The 27,900-nt window shown below is 39.4% G+C and overlaps 1 protein-coding gene across 3 annotated transcripts; it reads left to right on the top strand.

Moving 5' to 3' along the window:
• The first annotated feature begins 1,688 nt into the window (after positions 1–1,688).
• Positions 1,689–21,540, top strand: LOC107221089 (protein spaetzle 5). Of its 3 annotated transcripts, XM_046740934.1 has the most exons (8): positions 1,690–1,993; positions 2,110–2,555; positions 7,407–7,561; positions 18,455–18,544; positions 18,901–19,050; positions 19,172–19,366; positions 19,890–20,162; positions 20,467–21,540. In XM_046740934.1, the coding sequence occupies exons 2-8, from the start codon at positions 2,523–2,525 to the stop codon at positions 20,636–20,638; spliced, it is 1,068 nt and encodes a 355-aa protein (XP_046596890.1). In that variant the 5' UTR covers positions 1,690–1,993; positions 2,110–2,522; the 3' UTR covers positions 20,639–21,540. The 3 variants fall into 3 exon arrangements, with proteins under 3 accessions (XP_015515454.2, XP_046596890.1, XP_015515453.1); XM_015659968.2 differs by having other exon boundaries at positions 1,689–2,555; positions 18,455–18,548; XM_015659967.2 differs by having other exon boundaries at positions 1,690–2,555.
• The last annotated feature ends 6,360 nt before the right edge of the window (positions 21,541–27,900 follow it).

The raw sequence follows: 27,900 nt of genomic DNA, 5'->3' as shown, positions 1-27,900 counted from the left end.
TGGGGATCTGATGATTTTCGAGTAAAACAAATAAAACGTAGGAAGCTAATTAGCCAATTAATCTACATCTCCGTTTTTATACAGTACAGGAATGACGCGAATCACAACGTTTGATCTCTTTACTCTGTCATCCCGGGGATGGAGGTCGTTCGGGGAATGAGTTGGTTTCACAGTGCGATGGTTCTCTTCATTCGCCAGAATCCCAGATTTGCCACGCGGAGTTAAGTTCGCTCGATTATACGAAAAATAATGGAAAATAAAACTGGGTCCTACCGTTTAGAAATGATAATAATAGTGAAGTTGCACTTAGCTCGATTGTATCGTAACAACTCATTAGGTTTCTCACACCGTTAATCCAGTTGTCCGTGAATGACCAAACTGCTGCCCATCGTACCGCATCATGGCGTGAAATTAGAGCAAAGTGTATGACAATTTGTAAATATACAGAACGGCTGAGTCTGACGGTCGAATCTGTTTACCAACGATTAGGATACACGATGAAGACGATTTATCTTGACCTTGATGATTTGTTGATTAATGTTATTCTTGGATATGAAGGTCACAACTCAAAACACTTTTTTATAGTGTTAACGTTTCGGCCCTGGTGGGGGCGATTACGATAAACGATATTAGGATACACATTGTCAACTATGCTTGAGTTTTGCAAAAGTGACGATTTCTAACCCGAAAAACAGGTTTCGCTGGATCCGATAATTTCGTCGAGCGTGAGTTGTAAAATGAAACCATTAGAGTAGACGCATGATTGCGTGTCAGCTAAATGAATTAAGTAATTAATGTTCGTTCCTATGAATTAGGTATTGATGATTTAATCGATTGATGTTCACGACACACTCGCTTTACATTTCACTCCTCGGCGACAAAAGTAACACGATAATTAAAAAATCGTTACTTTTCAGATACCGCAGACCCATAGTAGTGAAGTTCGACGTATCTCAACTATTTTAAACGTCATTTCGCAGGTTACACAGACGAACTTTCGGACGTGGAAACTCTCCATAAATATTCCATGGGTGCAGGTTACCTCCTCTAACCTTAGATTTTTCCAAGAGGTGTCTCACCGGAGGAAAAATAAACACCGTGATTACGTATTACTTAAATTTTACAGAGTAATTGCGAGAGATTACTTGGATGAATTTTTCTTTGATCACGTGTTTTCCTCATGATTTCCAACACTTAATTCCTACTTTTCAAAATGATTTCTCACAACCACCAACGATTACCCCGATGCTTATTAACGCAGAATTTTAATTCAACATCAGCGATTTCAGTATAATGATTTCGGAGATTACGGAATGATTTTTTGTAACGTTGACACCTCAATCGCTCCGGTACGACACTCCCTTGAATTTTTTCCGTTTAAATTTTTCGTCCGAATGAGAAAGAAGAAGAAGAAGAAGAAGAAGAAGAAGAAGAAGAAGAAGAAGAAGAAGAACAAGAACAAGAAGAAGAAGAAGAAGAGGAACGAGAAGTGGAATCGTAATGCCAGTCGAGGAAAGACGAATCGGTGGAAGTTGACGAAACGAAGAATGGGCCATCGGACACGAATGCGTGAGCACACGCAAGGCAGCCGGCCGGCGATGGCAGTGAAAGTGCTCGACGTTCAGCCCCACCCTGGGCCTTTGGGCCCCGTCGGACCGGGACAGAGAGCTGTGACGAGGTGCGACCCGGTCGGATCTCGGCTTCCCGGCTTTGGCCCGTTCGCGAAGGGGCTCAGAAGCACGGCTCTTATACGTTACACGCACAGAATCATCTGGGGCACATCGCGGCAGACCCCGGACATAGTAACATAAGCTCGCCCGGCATCGCCGATCGTGATTCGCGTATTATCACCGTCGATTTCTCGATCGACACACGTACCTGTAACAAATACACGCCCGGTTCCTACCGCTATTTCGCACGTGGAAAAGGGGATTCCTAGCTATACAAATTCACGCGCGTTTCAAAGTTCGAGCCTGTGTGTTGTAGGCATTCGGTCTGGCTCGGTGTCTAGTCGATCACTTCAGTCACGTTCATTTTCCGTTTCTCTCTCTCTCTCTCTATATATATATATCTCTCTCTCTTTCTCTCTGTCTCTAATTATAATGACAGCATAGTAACAACGAAGGAATGTCTAAGTGGTGAAGAATTGAAGTAAAAGACGAAAATCAATTAGTAAATAACAGCCGGTGAATTTCGTAACTTTTTTATTCAGCCTTCGGCACCGAGTTTAATATTATAGTTGCGAGAGTTTATTAACGGGACGTGCAATTGGATACATTGAATAATCCAGTAATTTTTACCGTAAACCGCAAGTCGCATACCTCATTTAAATCGCCCTAAATCGTAGACTAACTGTCAAGATATGTAACGAATTAAACAAAAAATTAAAAAAAAAAAAAAAAACTTTTTTTCCGAGTGTTGTGAACAGGTAATAAACAAACCGACCCAAGGTTTAACCGCTGCATGCGATCAGTGAGTGTTAGTGTTGTGGGTGTAACTCATTTAATCTTCGACCAAGCAACATGATACTGCGACTTACAGGTGTTTTTTTAACGGTAAGCCTGTCCACTTAAAACACACGTGTAGATAAGCCTTAAAAGTTTTACAAAATAAATGATAAAACGCACATATCGCGAGGATGTAATGCGGTGGTTTTGCATTGCGTCCGTAGCACACGCGTGAGTCTCATAATTACTTAAGAGTTAAGTAACAGTCGGTATGAATTTGCGGATTTAATACTTACAGGGTTGATTGTGCAAGGTTCGTGTCTCGTTGACTATAAATCTGCATGGCAGAAGTATTAGTTAGATTTTTAAGTGACACGTCGAGTGTTTCATCTTCTACGTTGTCATCCGCGTTGCTGAAGAAATTATATTCAACCACATACTAAACAACTTTCATTTACCTGACCTCATAAGTAAGATCACGATTCAAGTCTTCCGGTTACGCACGAACATCGTTTACATACAAGGTACCGTAGGCGAGATGCGATATGCGTTTGTGTATAGATTTTTCTTCGCAAAGACGTAATCTTGGGGAAACCTATTAAACAATTGTGCTGGCTACGAAATCAGGCCTGCAGACACCACAGTGAGCCTGAAAACAGTCGTTGACATTGTGCAGCGTGAAACCTTGGCGTTCATATTTCAACCTTCACTTGAAAAGTGGGAGCACTGTGCCGTGCAAGCATGACATATACACACACAAACACACACACGCATTGCATTGTCGTGTCTGTATTACCGGTAAATTTATTCAACTCGATCACTTTTCCAGCGCGTTTTTGCCGCCCACTAATTGTATCGAGTTAATCACTATCTGACAGACCACGAATTGGACTTCCCTAATCGCTTACGTTCAGTAAAAGCTGGTTCTAAACCTTCGAATCACAACACAAGGATATAAAGAAGTAATTTGCTTATTGGTAATCTAAACGTATATGAGTATAATTATAAGAGAACGGGAAATTCTTTGCAATTGAATTTAGTCGCGCTGTCATACGGTTGCTATGTAGTTGGAAATAATTCGTGATAGATGAACGATTGGATGTTTACGTTGAAAGTCACATGTTTTGAAAGCATACTTGTGGTGTACATTCTTCGAATTATTAGCTGCGGTAACTTCTGTAAATGAATTTTGCACATTCCAACACAATTCACGTGTCAAATCAAGATTCTTACCGTTTTCTTTTCTTTCTTTTTCTTCTTTCAAAATGACACAAAAAGAATTGATAATTGTTTCACTGGTAGGTTACAATAGGGAGTTACCGGATGCTGCTGGGAGCTCAGCGTTCTCGCCACAGAGACTATAGTTGGGCTGTTTTTCGATGTAAGAACAGTATGGAAAAATCTTATCGAACGAGCTTTACTTTTTTCCTTATAACGAGTTTCACTTACATTTTTATCGCACGAAATTATTGTTACGTTTAATCTCTGGCGTATAATATTAATTATACAGTAAAATGTAATTTTATTAATTCCTGCTTTGAGGATAAGACCTTTGTGGAGTTGAAACTTTGGAATCATGTGAAATTTTTCAACGCATTCTACTTTCGAAAGTTGTACATGCTTTACGTCCGCAGGCTTGTTGGACTGGCAAAAAATTTTCACCCGACCTTTTCAAATATCCAAATAATCACTCGAATCTCACATACATTTACGCAGTGTCAAACACGTAATTTCTCAGCTTTGAAATGCGAGTATTACACACATATAATACGAGGTGTCAGAATATCCGTCGTGTCAACGAAAATAACAAACGTCAATTAACGAAGAATGTTGGAAAACGTCCACCCGTACATTAATTTTTTTTTTTTTTTTTCTTACTATCAATCTATCTGAAGTAGATTTACACGACTGAATGCTCTTTAACGGGATTTGACGAGGAGCGTTCCGTGTCAACGTGTCCTACGCATACGTCATACTCACGATCGTAAAGTGTGTCCCATTTAAAATGTCTTGTACAATGAATCTGGAAGTAGTTGCATGAAGTACAGAAAAATGTTTCAGGGAAAAGTGACGATTCGTTTAAAAATACACCAAACTAAACTCGAAATCGTTTAAATTTCTCTAAGCTTCTTACATGGGGTATTTCAATTGGATAATTTGGCGTCAATGACCCGAAAAATAAACGGTTCGTGGACTTCGTGTGAGAATTACTGTACCGTAATTCAAAAACCACGAAAGCTATGTAGAACTTTGTTGATTCTACGCAACTGCACTGCCTTGCAACCAAGCAACATTTCCCTGAATCCATGCTACATTTGGAGGCAACCCAGTGGGCCGATTATAATGGGACACCATGCATACATACGCGTAGGTCACACCTCGGTACATATAACATGAACGAGGCGGAATGCCGCGCGACTTGCCGACGAGAAAGTTTCGTACAAGGTGTATACGATTCACCGAAACACCTGCGAACAGATAATGAAAATTCGTGTTTAACATCGGTAATAAGTAGTAATAATCATACCCGACGTCTGCGCGTGCGTATCGTTTAATTTTGAATGTCAAGGTGGCCTCACCTCCGAACCTCCGAACCTCCGACCACCTATAAATCCTCGCTATCAAGTATAATTGGTGTTGCGCGTCTGCAATGCCGATTCGTACGTCCACAATATACGGTATCCATTGCATGGGGCCTGACTCACCGATTTTCGTTTAGAAACATTTCTATCGTCAAGTTAGTGGCAACGCTGCGATGGTCAATGACGCGGTCAATGGAATGACTAGACCAGTTACTTTAGTCGCTCTGGGGTCGCGAGGCTCGTGCCAAGAGGTCGATCGTTTGGCTTTACGGAAAGTAGAAAAAAAATGTAATCCAGAGTGAATTCCGAGTGATTGTAAGATAATTTGTTATGCGTAATAGTCGTAAATTATAATTTGTGTCTGTGCAGTTTAGGTTCGTCATTTAAATATTTGTCGATAAATTTTTACCCGATTATCACTAATCGACATACTTTCCCCACTTGTAACATAATATAGGTACCATTGCATTTTTTAGAATTTATTTTTTGCATGGTAGATAGTGGCTTGTCTTGGTGTGAAGTTGGATGTAATTTAATGTTAGAAAAAAAATTGAAAAGAAATTTGCTGCCTAGTGTGCATAATACGTACGTGATTCAACTCCGCAATTGGCGGTATAAACTCAGATCTGAGATAAGGGTACCGGTGTTTTGTCCGAATAGCAACTTTCTATGATTCGCAGTATTATACGCGTCTGTGTGGTTCAAGCTGCAAATGTTCTCGAGTACGTAGAATATATACAGTATATACGTCTAGTCGTAATTTCCGTTCCAGATTTAAAGATCATTTGAAGTATGTAATATTCCACGCAACGATTAATATACTTTGCACCTTACCGTGTTCATAAATGTATATACGGGGGATTCCGTGCCAACTCGATTAACGATTAATTTCGAATCTGATGACTTTTTTCCTCCAACAAATATTGTCTTGTAGTTGTTTCAGTAGTCATTTTGGAAACCACAAATCAACATTCGCTAATGGTATTTGTTGGATAATTGCGATCTTGCGCTATTTTCAAAAGTGAAATTAATTTCCTTCCATTTAATGAACCGGTGTCGAATAATGATTTTTTACAACTGTATATTATACGTATAGAATCAAAAAATGGAGAAGTTTTATATCATACTTTAGTAGTGTAGAAAAAAATATTTTGGTCATGTCTTTCATTTTTGTTTTGAAACAAACTTGATGCAGGTAGAATGTATCATGCAGGTATGCTAAGTATATAAAGTATCTATATAGATATATATAAAACAGCCAAATTGTAAATAAACAATTTCTAAAATATCAAAATTTTCAATCGCAATTAATTATTCATTATGAACATTAAAAAAACAAAACGATCTTGGAGTACAATGCTTTGGTTTTTTTTTTTTTTTGCAAATAACTCATTTCTAAAATACCATGTATAATTAATTATCTACCAACAATTCGTATATTGATTTAAAACAAAATCGTAGCATCCGTCTGCTTATCAATGGATACAAGAAAGAATAAATTCCATTCTCAGAAATGGCGAAAAATCAGCTAAACGTTGGGGAGTTCGTAGGGAATGCCCCGTATAAAACAATGTGTCCTACGGTGACATTTCTCTTTTCATCATATACATAATATTATCTACACATCTATCTGTAATGTAATTCTTAGTAAGAGTTTTTTCACTAACTTGACGTTGCCTACGTTTCAATAGTCTCATTAATCATGGTGTTCCATGGCATGTTACCTGTAATCGTCAGAATATAAGTGAAAATCCTATAAATTAGAAAAGAAAAAAACAATCTGACATAGGATGAAAATTTTTTACACGAACATTAAAAGCCTCGGTGAAGCAACAAAAGTGTTTCATTGTAATATAATTATAGAAAGCATTATATTTCAACACCGAAAGCGTGATGCTGTTATGAATCAATGGAAGATAAAAAAAATTAATCAATAATCAGATGACCTATTTAGGTGTCTTACGAATATCAACAAACAACGTACGTCTGTATCTGTAAATTGAATAGATATCTGCGAATCGGGACATTGAAATTTGTTAGTTAACGGATACGAACTGCGTCCCGTACGATGACGGTTTATACAGGAAATAATTAATCCGAATATACGCGATGGGATATTGGTATAAATTTGCAATCGGTAAACATGGATAATCAAGTCAGACTTTCAAAAGTTAATAGGCCCTCCATTTCTTTTCACTCTCTCGGATTATAATTTTTTTTTTTCTTTTTTTTTTCCATCCTGAGCGTGTAACAAGTATTGAAATAAACGAAAGTTGTCGACTAGCGGGCAACGCTACTTATTACACCGTACGTACCTACAGCTCTGAGGAATGTAGGAAATCTCATTTAATAATGACAAACGTATCCTCGATTACAGGTCCTCGTGACGGCCGCGAATCCCGAACCCTGCTCGGAATACGGCTGTCCGCACCCTCCTCGACACGAGCCCTTCTTGCCAGCTCTTCCTGGACATACACCAAGATGCGCAAAACCCGGACAAACCTTCTGCGAAAGGCTGGACCACTATCCACAGTAAGAATATTAAACAGCATAGAGACTAGACGTACACGTTTCAAATTAATCGGTGTATTATGCCCGCAGAGTTTATACTTTTGCATATAGAAACCTATTCATCTTTGTCTTTGTCACACGCGGGCGTTAAAATAAATAAACATTATCTGAACATGAAATTCTGATCAAAATTCAACGCCACGATGCAACGTGTCTTCGGCTTCGTGCCGCGGAGAATTTTCACTTTTCTAACACACGGAAGGTGACAGAGCTGTTTGTATTATCAAACCTGTAAACAAGGCATTTATAAATTATCTAATTTATCGGCGGAAGATCGTTCATTAAAAAACAATTATTATTTAATAACAAGACATTTGGAATGGAATCCTGAAACATCACAGTGTCGAATTTGCATCGAAGCATGTTAAGAATTTGTGGGATTGAAAGAATCAAAACAATAAAAGAGCTTATAGCTCGTTATAGCTTTGATACCTGCACAGTTCATTTTTAAAAATATGCTTGTCTCGATACAAACTTTGTTTCTCCGTCATCCCCATTAATTACAAACTTATTCCAGCAAACTGTGTTGAGGTAAATATCATATATGTAATAGCTCAAGTAGGTCTCAAAAAATTATGTGCTTCTGGTACTCGGTGAACATTATTCAACTATTGGAGGTGACGAATGAAAAAAAAAAGAACATTAATAAGTATTCAATTTCATAAAACTTTCTAAGGTAACCTGAAAGTCCACTTGAAATTGTCATTCGTACGCACAACTTATAATCATGCCAAAAATTTCGACAGCGGTTGAATAACGAATTTGGTGAGACCGTCTTGCCGACCCTACAAATCGGTTCGTTCATTTTCTCAGATTTTTTGGAAATAGATCGATTGAGATTAGACGTAATTTGAATGATCGAATGACCTTGGATTAACATTCCAATTACAAACCCATTATACTCTTACCGTATATGAGGCATTCCACACCAAGCCGACCTATCCTGTTTTGCTGAGAAAAAAAAAGTATAAAATATAAATTTATATTTTTGAAATTGATATTTAATTCAATTTTTCTCACTATTTAACCACTTGTTTCGCCTGCAGCTCGCACACGTCTAAAAATTGTCGTTTTTTGACAAAGAATTCGTGAGAAAAATTCAAAGCCAATCGATTTTGGGCTATTCGTTCGAAAATTGGGGTTCTGTATTTTTGGGAGCAGTTAAAATCACACCGTGGTCCAAAAAGTCTAAAGCCCGGTGGAAGTTTTTTTTACACTCTACGCCATACTTAAAAATAAATAATATCGCTGATCGTGAGGGTCAGACGTAGGTCAGTTTGGGATGGAATGCCTCATACGCACCGTGACTCCGCAACATGGGCCACTGATTCAAAACACTAATATCTCTTAATATTTTTCCACTCGACTCGATATTCTCAAATTTACTGTTAACACCCTAAGGTAGTTTCAAAACAAGATAATTATAGAAAACAAACGTTCTCAAGTCGTAGATGCAGTCAATTCGTTGTCATCTAAATTTGATTGAAACAAATAAAATACTCGTGGTATTCAATTAACAATGGAAATAGCACTTATGGAATACTTTGATCTTTCTACATGGAATCGTGTGAAACTGGGATTTTGTACTTGAACTTTGCAATAACAAATTTTTTTTCCGTGCTGAAAAAACACTTTTTGCAAATCGAATTACCATCGATTATTCTTCAACTTCGCTTTCAGAGTTCTGAATTTCATTTAATTACGCGAAATAAAAACGAATGGATAATATCAGGTCTGCAGGATCTGATTCGCGCCCATACATTGTCTATACAGGATACAAAAAGTTATTCTCTCGATTCATCAGCCCGAAACATAAAAAAAAAAAAAAATCTTTCATTCTGCATTTCCGTAGAGGATAAGCGCATCCGTATAAAAATATACGAATATTTCCCGTGCGAGTATAACATAATCACAAGCTTTGGCAAAACAAACGGTGATGAATTGCAAGCCACGATCCGTTTGAATTGGCGCAAGTTAATCGCAGCCTTAAACTTCCGGTGGTTCTAACACCACCCGCCTGATGTGCAGAAAAATCCACGCAAACTTCACAGCGATATTTTACGATACGAATTCACTGGCTTGTTTACGATTTAGCGTGACACAAGATCCACGGTAATTGCGAAAAAATTATCGAGCTCGTGCTAACAGCGGTGAGCACAGCGGCATTTGGGTGATGGTATTATAAGGTGCAGGTACTTAGACCGAAGGTAATGAACTCTCGGCCGAGGCCGAGGCTCGGTATTTTAGCGCAGGCGGTTTTTAGTTTGCCGCATGACTCCTGGATCTTAATTTTATGTGCATACCCGGATGATTAAATCAAACGCTTCGGAGCCTCGGGCAGTTTCGTTCATCCTTACGCACATCTTAATGTGCCTTCAACTTGACCCGACGCCCCGAAATATCGCCGATCGAATGGCTAAAGTCTCCGGCTACACGTGTTGATATTGCGCACGGCCAGAACTGTCTTCACCAACGATGAAAGTACGTACGGAGCGCCAATCGCCGCCAGCTTTTTTACACGTGTTCTGCTCAATTCCGAACTCGGGATTCGTCGGAACAAAATCTTACCTCGAAGAGAAAATATCCATTCCTGTTACTTTACTTTCCTCTTCTCTTCGTTACGACCGTCGTGAGTCCAATAAGGAATTAGCTTTTCCCTGTCTTACCAATTACCTATTACACATCGAAATTTGCATATATCAATTTTTAGCTGTTGGACATGACATATTTTGATTGTTAAGAAATTTTAGATCGCCGATAGAATGAGCAGAGTAATGACTTTTTCACACCTCGTTTATCCGAGGGTGTACAATGTACTCAATTTCGACAGAATTAAATACGAACTTCGGGTATCGCCGAGTATTAGAAAAAAAGGATGTATCATATTTGCTTGCGGATGTGCGGAATGAGAAGGAACGAAATTTCGATAGAACGCCTGCAAGTAAATCGACAATTACCCAATTCGAAAAACCAGTATGAATAAACATTGAATTCAAACAGACCATCGTGTTCGCCTCGAACCCAGCGGGTCAATAGTCTTCAAGTACCCTGATTTTTTTTTTCTCTGATCCCAAGTACAATTGCAAACTTGATAAATTAACAGGACTCACTCAATTTTCGGGCAGTGTAGCATGTATTAGGCAAGCATAAGCGTGAGTGGCATGATGTACGAGTTGACTTGAAAGTGAAATTTAACAACGAAGTTCTCACCATTCAAGAATTTCAAATCCGCGTGAGTTACTTCTTTCCCTTGTGCAACAAAAACCCGTTGGTACAGCACACAAATAAACATGAATTGTTTTCGACCGTAATTATAATTATTATTATTATACGGGAGATGGCACGCGTTTCGGGAATACTGCAAGGCAAGCGGTATTTGAGTCGGCGCGGTTAATTACGAAGTTGGCCTTATTTGCGAGTTTGCGAACTAACATATCATAGTCTGGTTTCAGCCGAGTCAAGGAGCCGGGAACAATTAATAACTCGTTCATACGCGACAGGCTCAAGGCTCGCCCCGTAATGTTTTGTCACATTTTCGCGTGTGTAATAATAAGGCCCAGCAAAAACCTTCGAGCGAATACAAGTTCAAATGGCGATTAAGCCGCTTTCAGGGTTGCAGTCTTTGCCTCGCTCCGGCGCCTAGCTCTCAATATTATCCAGGTATGACTTCATACCTCGGAGTGAACAAAAGGGTGAAAAAAAATCCGTTCCTCATTACTGCTACTGATTTGATCCGACTTTGTTATATTACGTTTCGTTCATCGTGTGTGCAATGTTCCCGATTCGACCGACACCCACTATTCGAAATCACGGTCGCTAATAACAGTCATCGGATTTGCCGGATGTTCTATCGTTCCAATCAAAGTAAACTGTAAGCAGCCGTAAGCAGACTGGACAATTAAATTCGAGCACACGTCAGGTAGTTCGGTATTTATCGGTGCATGCTCCGCGTCACTTTCAACTGGGATGATCAAACGGCCCCTTATTAGTACGTACAAATGGCAGGAAAATTTTAGAAAAATGGGTACGCTTCGCAATAATGGTTTAAATATTATTGGAATTACAAGAAGATACAGTACAAGTCACTGTTTAGTTTAATTACTATGGCTGTATGTAGTTACGAGAAAATATAGTTACGGTGAAAAATGTTGATAGTCGAGATTACGTAGTAACGGTGACTACAGATTTTTGTTTGTATAATAGTTGAAGAATAGGTAAACAGGATGTAATGCGAGATGCTTGCTCTACCATAACCGTGGCCTTGCAATCACTGATACATATACAGAGTGAATTCGCAATGACTGCACCTTCCGTCGTCTGCTCAAATGTAACGCGCACGCGCTATAATCTGAGAGCGACTATTTGCCAGGGTGACCAACCGCATAAATTTAGACGATAGTTCGCCGCGTTGTATGTAAGCCTGAAAAGTTTTTACAGTTGTCGGTGTTGAGCACAACTGCCAGCGAGAACTGTCAACATTTTTGAGGTTACATTTATTACGGTTGGTCACCCTGGCGAACCGCCGCTCTCGGATTGTAGCGCATGCGCATTAAATTTTAGCAGACGACGGAACGTGCAGTAGTTAGAAATTCCCGCGGTAGAATACGTACGAGATGCGTCATGATCTTTAAAGGAATAAATCGATTGGAGTTTGACTGATACTTGCATTCCATGTTATCTCTAACGCATTGCTACGCTCGCCTTCGATCTATCGTGCTATTCGTTCGACGGATTTGAAACATGGATTTGTATTTGTAGGCAAATGTAGACTGAGAGTGAGGACAACTCAAATTCAGTGTTTGAATCCAATCTTGGCAAATTCATGTTTTGTAATTATGGGTGTGCTCCGGGGTGTAATATTTTTATAATAACTTTAGCGGAGATAGATATTGGATTAGAATGTCTTCGAATGAAATTAGTTAATTCGGGAAAGTTTGGCGTAGCGGAAGCGGGTCGGAACCACGTGCCACGTGACATGAGAATAGAAATGGAAATGACCCAGTTTCCACCTTGAACAAAATACCCAAAGACCCTCCGTATACATGTACCTGCTGAATTTTTATGCGGAGCAACTGTACAGATTTCAACATCCGTGTTTCAAATGCAATATGTGAGTTGGCTGTGATAATGATATATTTTATAAGATTAAAAAATGTGTGTATTTACACGTGTTGAGGAAAGTTAAAGACGTGATCGGTTACGCGATGAGGCTATTTCGGATGATTTTCGGTACTTTGAAGTTGGAATATCTTTTAAAAGCATGACGCGTGAAGGGCTTGGATAAATAACGAAATATTGGCTTCCCGATAAATGCCACTTTCTTTCGCAGTGAAATCATGCTTTTTAATGTCTAGAAATATAAAAATTCGGGCATTTTTCATAAGTGAAAACATCAAAGTTCACCGAGTAACTGTGGTAGGATGAATCAATAAAACCGTAATGCATAATATTCTCGGATTTATAGTAACACTCATTATGCTCTCTAAATCGTTTCAAGTTTTCACTGTCCGTATTAACAGCGTTAGAATTCTTCGATCACACATAATTATAGTGTTACGCTTAGTAGTGTAAGTGTATATAACTTTTATTGAGAAATGTGTTATTTGAGGGGTCAAAAGGCCGCGGCAGTTACGTGCCGCATTTATGACTAACAAGCGACTTGTTTCAAGCAGCGTACAACAAATAAAATTTCGTAATTTAGAAATTTGGATAGCATTAGGTACACGCCGCGGCTTTGCGCTTTGGCATCGAGAATATAAAACAAACATCCTTTATCTTGGAATAGAATCAAGGATGCATTATACATCAGAGTTCTTGGACATTCGTGAAAAACGACATCCCGGAGGATGCCCGTATGCGAGAACGAGATGGGCGAGTCGAACGTGCGTAAAATCCCATTTAAATGTACAAACCTGTACGTACGTTTATACTCGTATACAGACAAACCACCTGCAGACATCAGTAATTCACGTTGAATTAAAAGTAGTCGGTATTACGATTCCCGCAGTTTGGTGCGTAGAGTGAAAGTCGCCTATCGATATATCGCGGTTAAAGATGCTCACGAAAACTTTCGACTTCGATTTTTGTACGGTGTCCGCGCGGATGGTCTAAAAATCGGTGAAACCGTATGAAAACCGCGACCCACGCAGCGAGCAAGGATGTAATAATTGATATTGTTTTCGGTTGCCAAATATTTTTCACCCCATTTTTTGTGCTCCGTTCAAATGATATTCCCACGATATATCCGTATTCGCGTTTTCCAGCGCTGATTGTAAAAAAGAAATCAAACAAACATCGAAATGGCAAACGTGATTGTCACGGCTCGCGTTTTAAACGAAAACGAGGATACAGGGGGTTAAAAATTCAGTACGCCGATTGGGGATTGGATGCAATTTAGAAATTTGTTTGTACGAGATACCTACCGCTGGATTGTTTTGCACTGGTGAATAATACTTGAAAGCCATACGCTGGTGAAAGGCGTACGAAGACGGAACAAGAATTTGGTGTTTGGACCGCGCCGGGATTTCCGAACACCAAGAAAAGTCGCTGAGCATTAATGATGCCCGGAGCGCTGTTACACGTGCAGAATGTCCGAGTCTTTGTAATGGTTGTTCAAATGTTGACATAACGTTTGAGGGGAAAAAAATTAAAGTAAACAATCTTTTCTCGACCCCTTTGCGAAACAGTCACCACAAGATATTAGGTCAGACTCGTATAATCTACAGACATTGAAAAAGTGCATCTCTGTAGTAAGCCTCTGAAATGTGCGACTGACGTTATATTTGATATGCACTTACATTATTATACGATTATTTTCCCGCTTACCTGTCGATTATTATTTTTTTTTTTTTGTTCAAACTGTAACAGCTCGTTTAGAAATTAAGAAATATTTCGCCTACACCGAAGCGAACAGCGCAATAAAATTGATAGGGAAAAATTATAGGGAATTGAAATGTCTTCACTTATAAATTCGAGGATGCGGTATTCATTGATTTTTTTCGTTGTATAACAGCTTTTGGGGCTGCCCAAGTAGTTAATTTCGCTTCTGAGTCTGGGTTCGCCAATTTACCGATGGCTGTATAAATTTCTAATGCTCTTTTAATTTGAATTGGTTCATGTGTGGTATATCACATATTACGACAGGCGATCGAAAGCGGCCGGTAAAACCCGGGAGAGCTCATTATTTGCTACAACGCGGGCTTGGATGATCAGAGAGCGGCACCTGCAGCGATTATTAATATACCATCTCCGATCTACGTCGAGAAAAGAATTATATTGACAAGAAAGATTCGATACGTCGTTTGAGTTGGACTGAAGCTAAGAACTTGGAACTGCAGTTCCTTTTATCAAGAAATAATGAATGGCAAATAAGTGTCGTAATGAAGTAATGGTGATGCATCTTGTACTCGTTTATGTTTTTTTTTTTCACCTCAAAATCATCGTACAGATTCTTTTTCGTTCCATAATTCCACTAAGTTTCGAGTCAACGAATATCGAGTAGTAGTTTTTCACTTTGAAACGAATTATTTCGAGGACGACGATCGTAACAATGCTGCCACATTTTCGCGAAGAAACGTGTCTCTTGATTAAAAAAAGCGTAACGAGACCCAACGGATCGCAAATTTAGTCGTTGTTAAAAGCAGAAGAATGACCTGTCGACTTTACACGCACGTTTGGTAAACGCGTACATGGACAGAAATCGGTGCGTTCAGGAATAAAAAATTCACGCTGCAACTAGGAGTGCTGTTATAATTTTTTGCAATTATACCTATCCCTGAATAAACGTTGTTAAAAAGGTAGTTTAAAATATTGAAATTAGAAATGTCGTCGTAGGGCAAGAAACGTTGTACGCATTAAACTTCAGATTTGCCTAGCCGGCGTAACGGCGAACCGATTGCGCAAATAAGTTAAAATTCCGCCAGAGCGTCCCAATCCGGAAGAGGATCTGCACGATGGAGAGTTCGGAAATGACAAACGTATCTTCACGGAGCAAGTGGTTTGCCCATCTCTAAAGGACGTCCGTAAACTTTCACTCAGCCTCGTTGTGACGACTTAACGCAGCATTTGCGCAGGCTTACACCTGCGTTATACCTCCACTTCTGCCTCGATACGTTTTCCCCGCACGAGGCGTTCTTTATATTCAATTCCTACGTATATTATACACTTTGCATATTCCAGCCACGAATCACCGATTCATTAACTTTTACGAGCTTAGTGTCACTTATATCTGTGCAGTTATAGGGTGAGAATCGTTTGATATCTTAATACGTGTAAAAAATTTATTAGCTTTATACGGCTGTTTTTTAATGAAGAAACTTTTCACCAAACGGTGCAAAGATTCGGAAATAAGATGTGACGTTCCGCACAATCGATACTTATGATTCGTACAATCGAACAATCCGTCCATAAATTCGTTTTCAATTACAAGTAAGTTTACTATTCCGGCTTTGTTATTATCATGCCGTAGCTATGGAGTTGACCGTTATAAAGAACTGTTATCGGGACGATATTGGAAGGTGCAGGGTCTGTGCAGAAACCACTCCTGTTTTTCCATTTCAATTTTCTGCTCACATACCCGTCCGGCACATCACGCATTAGTTTTTGGTGGCAGCATTTTTACAACGTGGCACCTGTTTCGTTGCAGACATGCTCTGAATTTCTGAATTTAAATCGTTTGCATTCTGTCCACGGGTACTGGCAAACAATGACCTTTCTCGCCATTCCTTTGGTACATACAAATTTCTTCTTTCTTTTTTTTTTTTTTACGTACATGCATACATGCCTTCATACATACGTGTATATATATATACAGACATTATGACGCGCGTCAGAATTATATACCTATATACATCCATATGGATATAACTAGTGTAAATATATTTGCGCGGTACACAAAGACAGATTTTTTCAGGAAATACTAATTATTACTTCTCCCCTTTGTTTCGAGGAGAATAATTTTTTTCATAGATATCGTTTTTTTCGACAAAGTAGGGATTATCAAAGAATATCCCTGTAATTCTGTCAAAGTCACCGAGAAACTTAATAATTCACACAGTATTTGTAGGATCGTATTAAAAACACTGCAAATGTTTTGTAGAAAGATTTTTATCCGTGGTGTTAGGTTATTCTATATTATATATTGGCAAATCCATGATTCTGTGTGGATTTAAAAAAGTTGATTACCCAAGTACTGAACTAAAATTAGCTTGTAGGTTTCGCATCATAAACCACTGCAGGTGTTTCGCAACGAATTTCATAGTTACGAAAAAAGACTGTAGAGAAGACTAAGATATCGTGAAAATATAATTTCTGCCGCGTCTTTGTATATCAGAAAGATCTCAACCACGCCAGTCTTTCGAGTTGTGAAAATGAATCTATTTCTTCCTAGTCACGAATGGACGACGAGTAAACATCAGGCTTTTCACAGGTACGTGTGAAACGTAAAGCTCAAACATACGTGCAAGACTGAATGAATTCGTATCGAAAGTAAACATGTGCTCAAAAACCGTAGTCCCGATATGATTACGGTTATCAAATTTTACATAGATTTACATGGCTACCGTAAAATCAAAAATCGATTTAATTGGTCAGAATTTGAACGAACATATTTTCCGTTCCGTGTACTGCCAAGTTTATGGAACGACGTACGACAGTTTAGGATTAACGTAGTGACAAGTCAGAAAGAAGCTGACTATTCACCCTGAAACTCTTGATGGGAGATAAATCATTCGCAAACAATCTGCGACCTATTAAATTATTTTAGACATTTTTTAAACTATACATAGATATCCGAGAACGCGAAGATCAATATCTCGACAATCGCTGAATATCACACACGAAATAGTTTCTATGATAATCAGCATTTTCGGATTATTACATCAGTATCTTGCACCGCGAATTCAAATCCGATTCACGGTGAGTATCCGGATACACGTACGCAGATAATAACGTGATCGAGAATATTCGTTTACGTATGTAGGTGCGTGTAAGGCAGGTGGGAGAGCTTGGTGAACAAGGTGAACTCAGGGAGCACGTGTAATCGGTTAAGGTTAAGGGATGTGGGGTTTATCATCGCGTCCCCCGAGACTTGGTAATAGTTTCAATCGAATAAGCAATTCCTAATTAGCATACAAAGTGTCGTCTTAACCCCGAAAATTAATTAACGTTAACAACTAGGTCGTTCCCGCCACTACGAACAATATCTGTCTCTTATATGTATACCTATAATATACGAAACTAGGTTGTTAGGTATAATGGAATCGGCTCGGATACGTGTTTATCTCCTCGTTCCATTCTTGCTAGTTCGAGCGATCTCGATGCCCCGTATAACAGAAAGCACCGGTGAAATTACTTATTTAATAGATACATAGTGATCGTCCGAAGGATGATTGTGTGATATAAAACTCTACACCCAACCAGAATCCAGGTTTCCATTTTTACTTACTTGAAATCGGATGTCAAAAATAATCTACCATGAAAATTTATGTCCCTGATTATTGTAAAAACTTGAAGTTTGAGTATGAATTTATCATTCAAAATCGTGGGAAAATTAAGTAAGGTAGATCCTTTCAGAATTGTACCAGCATATCGAGAATTGTAAAATGCTGAAATCGATATTCAATGCGAATGTGCCATTTTCTTGTTGTACAATTATAAACTTCGTAGACAATAAGTAATATCGAAAACATTAAAATCCAATCTGTCCCGGTCGTGAAATATATTGCATAAGATGGTAAGAAGCTGCAGTTGGTAGTGTTTTGAAATAAAATCATAAGACAGAATTCAGAAATTTTTCTATAGACTTTAGAACAGTTCATTGCGATCTAATCGCCATTCGTGTGTTTTCAATTTCAGACAGCTGATCAGGTTCCTAATCGACAAATGGAGTTTTGACTACAACACGCTATTAATCGACGAATCTCGGGACGGCTTCAACTCCTACAGGTCGGTGGGTTTCTACTTTTGTACATAATCACTTGTAGGGTGTAAAGTATCACCCAAAAACGGCAAATACGGTTGCGCTTGAGAGGTCGAGTCCAGTAAAAAGACTGATTTGTGCCATACCATGATGTATAAGTCACGGGTTCCCTGAAAAATCCAATCGTTTAGTAGAGAATTCATTCGAAGTAAATATTTTTATAAAATCATCGACGTATAAATATATCGTTTCCGGTAACCGCGTATGCAGAAACTAGTATCCACGATTCGGTTGCCTCGCGAGCGAATTTCTCAAGCTCATCTGAATTTGTGGTTCTGTAAAACTGTTAAAATCCGAGCTAACCGCGAACCGCGATTTGAAGAACGGAACCGGAATACCACGGAGGTTACGACTACCAACGACCGGAAGTACCTCAGCTGTATCCACAACCGTTACCGTTCCTCCCATCGCAATACCCCTTCGGACCACCCGCACCAATTTACGGACCTCCGACCAACAAGTCCCAGCAGGGGTAAGTTTTGAGAAGTGGTATCAGAGCTTGGAAGATCAAATCACCCCGCATATCCGCACCCCTCGTTGATTCACCGCGCCTTTCGATTGTCTGTAAAAATGTATGTACCTTTTTGACGCAGGTACAGCTATCCGACACCGTCCAGGTCGCCGAACAACCCGTTCTTGCAGCCGGCTCTAGGAGTTTCGCATCATCCGCTTTCGCCGCATCTTCCGCAGCATCGTCATTCCCATCAACAACAAGAAAGTCCGTTCTTGTACTCCCAAGTCCAGGCTCTAGATCCCCTTGGACAGCCTCAAGGCTGGTGGCCAGACAGGTAATGCGTTCACTTACGGTGTACCTACGGGAAATTTGTCCGTATTCACCGGGATATTCTTCGGAGGAACTTATTGCAAAACGTCTGTCTATAACGTGACGTGAATTAAAATAGATTTCGAGCGATTTCTACTGATTCCTACATCATCAACGATGATTACCAATAATTTTTTAGAGTTTTACGGGATTTTCAGTGACTTTCCAATTCGACAGAACTAAAGAAAATCACAACAAATCACAGGAAGCAACAAAATGTTAACGATTCAAAACCATCCGGCGTTTTTCACAAGCCATTCAACGATTTCTGTAACCTCCAACGCTCGCCGTGCGATTGCTTCGGACTATCACGTGATTTCAAGTAATTCGCAATGATTTCCGATCATCTTAGTTACCTCGATTGATTCCTCGTTATTCCAAATAATACGTCAGCCGATCAGGTTCCTTGGGTTTACAATTCGATTTCCAATCGTTGAATTTATGACTTCCTTGAACGAATGGCCCCTCGACTCGAACCCAATGTTCAGGTACACTCGGAGCAACGCGAAGAGCGGAGCATTGAGAAAACGTCCTCGTCGATCGCCGCGTGTAAATCCTCTCCTGGAGTTTGCCGCCTCGAAGAAGAGCAGATCTCGTCGTCAGGCGAACGCCTCGAGCCAAGCGACCCCGCTTTGCCTCACCAATTCGCAGTTCATCATGCCCAAAGCAGCGCTGAACAACCGAGGCAACTGGATGTACGTGGTGAACCTACAGGAACAGGGGGACAAGTACACCCAGCTAGTGAAAAGCGAGACGTGCGCGTAAGTCAGAGTTCAGCTGCGGAGAAATAATTTGATTGCAGGTGCTAACGAGGAGGTTCATCGCCCGAGAATTGCTCTTATAATTCAGTCGGGTAAAGAGAAAAGTTTTCAATCGGATTTACCGGCAAACAAACTGGCTAAAATTTATGAAACTTTAACATCGACTTGTTCTCGTCAAAAATTAACCAACGAGAGTTTATTTTGCAAATTTTCGCTGGTCGTCCTCGGCGAAGATGCCGAACCTTATTCAGGCATTATTACGTCTTATCGCGTGCCAACCTCATGCGGATTTTTGCAACTTCAGATCGGATACCTGCAACGGCTTGTGCACCCTACCAACCGGATACACGAGTAGATGTCAACAGCAATACGTGCAGAAGAGGCTTGTAGCTTTAGAAGGCAGCGGGGACCGTCTTTATACCGACGTTTTTTGGTTTCCACATTGCTGCACATGTCAGATCACCTCGAACAACTGATTGTTAGAAATAATTCAATCAATCAACTGCGATGTCTCGAAATGCATAATAAGAATGGGGAAGGTTAATGTTCCCGAAGAAAGTTGATTTTATTTTTCCGAGGGGACGTCATTTGCCATCGATCAAATTTCTCCAACTCAATCTGTCCTCCAGAAATTTTAATTTCAATCCTTTTCTTTGCAATCCTTAGATAGATGTTTCGTTTCAATTCATTGTTTAGCTTTCATTTAACCGATTGCAACCAAACCGAGTAACATTTTCCTACGGTATATTTCCTGTATATACCTTTACTGATTTTGGAAATATTGCAATGATTGATTGAAATGGGACATTCTGTACGTATACGTGATCGTCGATATGGTTGAACGTTTTTCAGAATTAGAATATAAAGACATATAATAATAACAATGTTCCTCAGATACGACACTGTAGAATCTCAAGAGGATTTGCAACTGCGTCTGAGAACTCAAAGACGGTGAATCACTAATATTTAAGTATATAATAATTTGACAATACGAAACAAAAATTGGAATGAGAGAAGAATATTACAAATGAGATTTTGGAATTTTATCTGCTTTCGAATTTTTTTTTTTTTGTTTTCTTTTACTCACTTTCTACGGATCAATTCGAAACCAAATTCGAATCACTCAATTTTTACAGTCGGTAAAATGAAAGTCTCATGTTAAATTTTCTGGCGGCTGTCGATAAGTTTGCCCTCAAGTTGTCCTACAGGTTCAACGAAACTTTCCCGTAGATGTCGCTACCGTAATAGTTTTATCTTGAGCTACGTGAAAAAACAATCTAGGTTAAAAATACTTCCTGTATTCAATTTGACGAAGAATCCTCATTGGCCTGATTTCCGTAAGTTGTGAAGAGACGAAAGAATTTAGAAAAAATCATAAGAAAAGAAAAATTAATAGATAATTTTTACGAGCGTATATACGAAGCGGGCACAAAAATCGCTAAGCCGCATAGAACGATATTTGAGGTTGTAAAATTCTTTGACTTTCACAGAAACACGCGTGAAGCGCAGATACGTGCATATGATATACGCATATACGTGTATTAAATAAACGAAAGCGTGATTAAATTATTGTTAATGGTATTATTACGATTACGATTATTTTTTTTTACTCTAATTTAAGAAGATATAACTTTATTGTTCGAACGGATACTACGTGAATATAAATATTCCGTTATCGTATAGAATTATTGTAATTGTACTTTTATTATTGGATTTTTATTTTGTAATATGTCGACACGTTATTGCACTTTCGCGCTGATAATTGATAATAAAAATACATGTGTAAAACAAGAAAGGTAATAAAAACGACGAAACGAAATAACAAGTACGAATAAAGGGAGAATAACCAGACGATCATCGAACAAAAACATGTTCACGGTGTAATGTCGCGCAGTCGCAGCTTTGTTCCGAAAATTTAACACGTTATAGGTGAATTGTGAATAATTCTTTTCGTACCATTCGACACCCAGAAAATGAAAATTATTGCATTCTGCATCTGAATCATTCCGCACCATTAGAAACCATGCAATGCAAGGATCGACGGTCGTGAGTAATTAATTGAATTCCTGATTGGAAATAAAAGCGTGCATTATGGTAAATAACTGCACGCATACAATTATCCGTGATAAAAATTGACTTGTTTCAAAGAATCGCGTATTTCTCTGGGTGCACTGGGAAAAATTTCACTTGTTACAGTAACTAGAAAAATTGAGTAAAACAGGTATCGTTAAAAAAAAAACTGTTTGAACATTGTTGGAATTACGAAAAACGAAGTACGCCCAACCATTTTGCGCTATCGTCGATCCTTTTTTGGTTATTGCAACGCAAAATCAGTTTGTGAGGTTTACTCTACTTTTTTTTAGCTAAACAAGGCTTTAACGTCAATTTATTGTTGTACAAGCATTAAATCTTTGCAACAGGTACAAGAAAATAGAGTAACAGTGATCACGATGATAAAGAATAGTAACGGATACTAGACTTTCTGGTAACAGCTCAAAAACTAACTTTCATTTTGTATTTAGAATATTAATTTTTCGATTGTGGTAAAAAATGAAAATAATTAAGGACTGAGCGGTAACCGGAACTGAAAATTTCTCTCAGTGTGTGGAAAACGCCGCGAGTATGAGCCTGCTGCATTTTATGCATAGCTACACATGTAGTATCGTATCGGTAGGTGTGCGTACAGATGCATAAAAAGAGGCACCTCGTCGGAGGCATTAACGGGTTGCTTTATACGTCGGACAGGTGCCACTGTTCGGGATACGGCATATAGGAGAGAAATTCGAGTCACAAGCCGCACGTAATGTACAAAACATCGCGTGACCGCCGGTAAGTAGGTATAATAACGTTTGATTTAGGCAACGATGACGGATTACGTTGTTATTTCAAGGCTCAAACGTGGTCAACCGCCTCGCTGTTTATAATAAATACTGTACTGGGTTTATAACAATGGGCAAAAATTCGGTTCGAGGAAATTGTTCGGGACCGTTGTGCACGGTTCGCCGGTAAAATATATACGCGAGGTTGTTACCACGGCATTATTTTACTTCCGGATACGGTCTGCAAATCCATTTACACGATATTCTATATTTTACGCGTACACGTGTAACGGTAAATGCGACGTCACTCGATCGAGGTCTGTGATTAAGGATTTTTGTATCGTGTAAAACGATGCCAAGATACGGAAAGAAATACGCAGAGGTTGAAACGCGCGAAATATTTTCATTACGGGACTTAAACCAACGCCAAATTTAGGTTACAATACGTACATTTTTTTCCATCCAATTAATGACATTTTGATTACACCAATTACACGATATCTTGATCTACAAATGGGATTATAATTAAAGTAAAAGAAAACAAAAAACATATAAATATATGTGTATGTATGTATATGTATATATATATATATATATATATATGTTGTTCGCAGTTACTAAAAATAATACCAATCATTTTATAACATCAAAATCTTTCCGGGGATAAAGTGATAACCATTATTTCATTATTCAGGTAAAAATTTTAAACGGTTATTTTATCACTGCGAGCAACTTCTCAAAGCAATTTGTGGCTTTATCTAATATTACTCACAGCTCAGTTAGTAGAATTTCAAGAAACTGAAAAGAATTAATGAATTTCAAGGTAGTATTGAATGTGAAAGATGACGTGTCGTTTTCATACTCACGCCAACTGTGACGTCTAATAGTTACGAGCGAGGTCCGCTGATTCATATATATAATATTGAAAATATTGAAATTATGTGGAAAGTTTCAAGCCTGTTAAGCAGGGATTAATACCGTCTACATTTTCATGCCCGGATGCGTTACTCGGTGTAATTCAAATATTTCTCGTAACACTCGCGTCACACTCGCAACAAGAAAACTTCCGAACTGTTTCATTTTCTGCATGCCAAGGTACTTTAAAAGTTCAGTTACTGATGATAAAATAAAATTAAAAAAAAAACATTGTTCATCACTTTAACGCATCGTCAAAAAACTCGAACAATTTTTGCGTTTAATTTGCAACTAATTTCTTCCGAGCATGTTATTAACATATTTGAATACCGTGTCGATTGATTGAAACGTTCGGAATAGCGAAATTTTGGCATTTATTTTTCACACATGACAACGGCTCGGCTAGAATAGTCGTACCGAAAATAAAAGTGCTCGAGGATTATGTAACGAGGCGTATAAGACCGCGCTGCGAGCGAATCTTCGAAGAGCAAGGGGCTAATGTCCTCGTTAGAGTCACGTGGAAATATTGAACTCTCGGAAAAGCAAATGTACTACGAAAGAAACGTGATAGCGTAATAACAGCCCTCGTCGTAATGCGGAAGAACGAGAGAATAAGAGCGGGGAGAGAGAGAGAGAGAGGGAGAGAGAGTGCAAGAGGCGACGAACGAGGAAGTAGCTTCGCATTTTGCAAAGAGGTCAGACACGCGCATATGCCGTGGCGCACGTCGTTCCACGCATCAAAACAAGCCGAAGACCCTAGGTTTTAGGTACGTACCTACACCTCTTCATCTCAGGCGCCTCTTCCTCCTCTCCTACTTACTTACAACCTGAGCCTGCAAAAGCTACCGAGAAATTCATTATTCAAATGTGCTAAATACCTGACGAAAATTTGCTACACAGCGGCAGCTGTGCACTGCTCGATTCTAACATGTTGCTCCGTTCGAGGGGATCGTTGAGAAAATGCAGTTTTTCATTTTCTACTGATTTTATCAATAATGTTCCTCAGTTGACGAAAAACTGGAGCGCGGCTGGTTTTTTGTTTAAATATTAGGCTTCTCCGACTGGTTTGTCTTTTTTCAAAAAAGTTATTTCACGGATTACCGGAGTCACTTTAACGTTGTTGCAATTATGGATTATCTTACCTTAAATTAAGGCCGATTGCAATTTTTACCTTTGTTTTTTCTATCGGTGTACAGTCGCGTGAAGAAGAATATTATAGTTTATCTTGATGGTATAAAACGATCTGATCATTCGGACCATTTTAGTTAAAACTTTCGCGTTGCATTCTGCAATCGATGATATTCAGCACTAAACTGAAATAAAGGGATTGTGCGGTAGGTAACGAATGACAATTGCCATAGTGGTGGACAGTTGATTTTATGCGAATAATTTTTCCTGGCACTTGTCCTCTCTTTTACCAACTACTTGCCACATCTGCTACATTCGGTTTGAGAAATTCTTTAGATCGGCCTACGTATCACAATTTTCTGCTGTTTGGATAGCGCGCGAAACGGTTGGCCATTTTTCATCCAGCGAAACTTTGTTAGCAACAATAAATCGCGAAGGAATTTACAAGAGAGTATTAAAGAGCTTAATACATTTCCCTCTTACATAATATCCTTTTTTCAATAGATATAAAATATTTATTGAAAAAGTTTCGTTCGCTGTTACTAAACTAAACTCATTATTCTGAAAATCGTTGAAAAGAAAATAGGGAAATTCACAGGCGCAATTAAGAAACACGTAGAGAAAAAATTTATTTTCCGTGTTCCACGTACTGCAATCTGCAGAAACGCACGAGTTGATTGAAAATGTCTTAAAAATTTGATCGATGACTCGGGCAACGAAAAGTAAGGCAAAAAAAAATTCTCATATCGTACTTGGGTATTACTCCGAAGCACGCTAACGAATTTCAAGATGGACAATGCAGCGAGGAACGTAGAACACGATGGGAAATGTGCGTTCCTCGATCTGCGGCTGCTGCCATCTTCTCCCTCGCCGAAACATCCGCCTTCTCGTTTTTCGACAGGCAACGCGAGACTAGCTTGGTTTCCGGGCGTCACGACGCCCGTTCTAGCTCCCGGCATGCACTTGTCGGCGTCCCTCCCCTACTCGCCAAGAGCAGGGAAGAAAAATCACTCGCTTCTATACGTGAGGGGGTGCAAAACTACGTTCAAAGATTTTTTCCTTTTTTTTTTTTTTTACTACAACGTTACGCGTCGTTTTCCCGGATATATTACCGTTCGAAATTCATTAGACCGAAATTACAGTGATCGTGATCCGATTGGCGATCGGTTTTGAATTTCGCACTGCGCGATTAATTTCGCTGTAAACCGTGTAACTAGTAAACCTATGATAAATCGCTGTTTACAAAATTCATTTCGGAAATCCTGAAACTACGTCGTTTCGTCGAAGAACAATGCTTTTTCGGAAATAGAATTTTTAACGTCACCGAATCTGGGATCGCGCGTCGATTCTTGAACGTCAAGGCTCGTCCCCCTTTAAGGTGAAGCTTTTTCCACCGACCAGCGTATTCACGGACGGTGTATTTACGCCGATGGACGAACGTGCGTGGGTAGGTGAGCACATAGGTGAATGGCGGTAAACAGGCGCGATTCCCTCGCAGATACCACGCGTATACCCGACGCACTTGTAATCCGTGATATCCACGCGGGATTGCATCGTGCGCGCACACGTCGATCCGAGGAGCATGCACGCACAGGGCCTCTGGAATAGGACGGGGACTGCACTTGAAGGGTTTCCATTATGCGTGCACGCACCCCGGGAGTCGAGTTGAGTCCTGCGATATTTTTCCTCTTGCGCTAATAGGCTCCGGGTACCTGCGTACGCAATTATCCTGCAAGTGCACTGGCGGACTTGCGTGCGTGAGTGCGTAGTGGGTGAGCTTATATGCAGCAGGCCTTCGCCACCCTTGGATACCGTGCCCTTCTTCCATTCCGCTATTTCATGCCTAGGGCTGCAGGAATCCAAGCACCTGGGTTCCGGGCATTATCGTGTACCTTGTGTGCGTCGTGTGGAGTCTCCTGTAAAGGAGGTTCTTTGCCCGAAAATCGATACTTTTCGGTAATTTCGGAACTACATGGATGGTCGTACATTGTGTATTCGGTGAATTGTGATATATACAAGCTACGAAGATCTCTTTAAGCGTACAGAAATATAAGGTAACGGGGTAGTTGAAATAAATGGTACTTGTTACATATCGATGCTTTGTTTCAGAATACTTCGGATTGTGTAAAATGTTGTGAATTCGTTCGATATCACTTTGCGATGGCTCGTTTTATTCAGAAAACTGTATCGTCGACAAAATTATTAGAAGATTGTTTCGCTATCGTTTTGGCGTTTTTGAACATTTCATTTCACAATATTGAACTCGCGATACCGATTACGATCAACAAATTTGGCAATATTGAATCGACCGTACTGAGATGAAAAAAAAGTCTGTTTCGGTCGTTACGCAGAAAGTGAAACATTTTTTTTTTTTTTTTAATAAAATGATCCATCGTGGAGTGAAATCGTACGAATCGACCAGATTTTTAACTATTTTGAAACGATTTGAAATGAATTTTGATAAATGCTCGCCGTACGCCTATCTATTACGAAAATTAATCCAGTATTGATTTTTGACCAACCAAACTTCTCGAAGGGATGTTCGGAAGGGCTGAATGAAAAGCCGAAAATGTAAAATAGAAATGTGGAAAGCATATTGTTATGTTATTTTTCATATTTTCGCCATATTCGTTAACTGCCTTATACAAGCTAGAAGCAGAGGATTAAACAGGGTGAAAATATAGCTATGCGCGAAAACTCCTGTGACCCATATTGTCCCGACGCTTTGTTGGCTCCGTCATGCCGAGGTCGTGGACCCGCGAGACGAGCGGGCGTATTTCGGGACGAAAAGGAGCGAGGATCACCCAAGAAAGATAAAGAACCAAGTGAGAAATTCGCCGTAGCGGAAGGAAGGTCGCGAGAGTAGAATTCGAAGG

The sequence above is a fragment of the Neodiprion lecontei genome, chromosome 1 (genome assembly GCF_021901455.1).
Source record: "Neodiprion lecontei isolate iyNeoLeco1 chromosome 1, iyNeoLeco1.1, whole genome shotgun sequence".
NCBI lineage: Eukaryota > Metazoa > Arthropoda > Insecta > Hymenoptera > Diprionidae > Neodiprion > Neodiprion lecontei.
Note: the sequence above shows the minus strand (reverse complement) of the source record. Positions and strands in the feature narration are given on the sequence as shown.

Excerpts from the sequence above, each read along its gene's own strand:
- LOC107221089 (XM_046740934.1), top strand. The coding sequence starts at position 2,523 with ATGATACTGCGACTTACAGGTGTTTTTTTAACG. Across the intron at positions 7,562-18,454 it reads AGGCTGGACCACTATCCACA|ACAGCTGATCAGGTTCCTAA; the intron begins GTAAGAATATTA and ends TTTCAATTTCAG. Across the intron at positions 18,545-18,900 it reads GACGGCTTCAACTCCTACAG|AACGGAACCGGAATACCACG; the intron begins GTCGGTGGGTTT and ends CGCGATTTGAAG.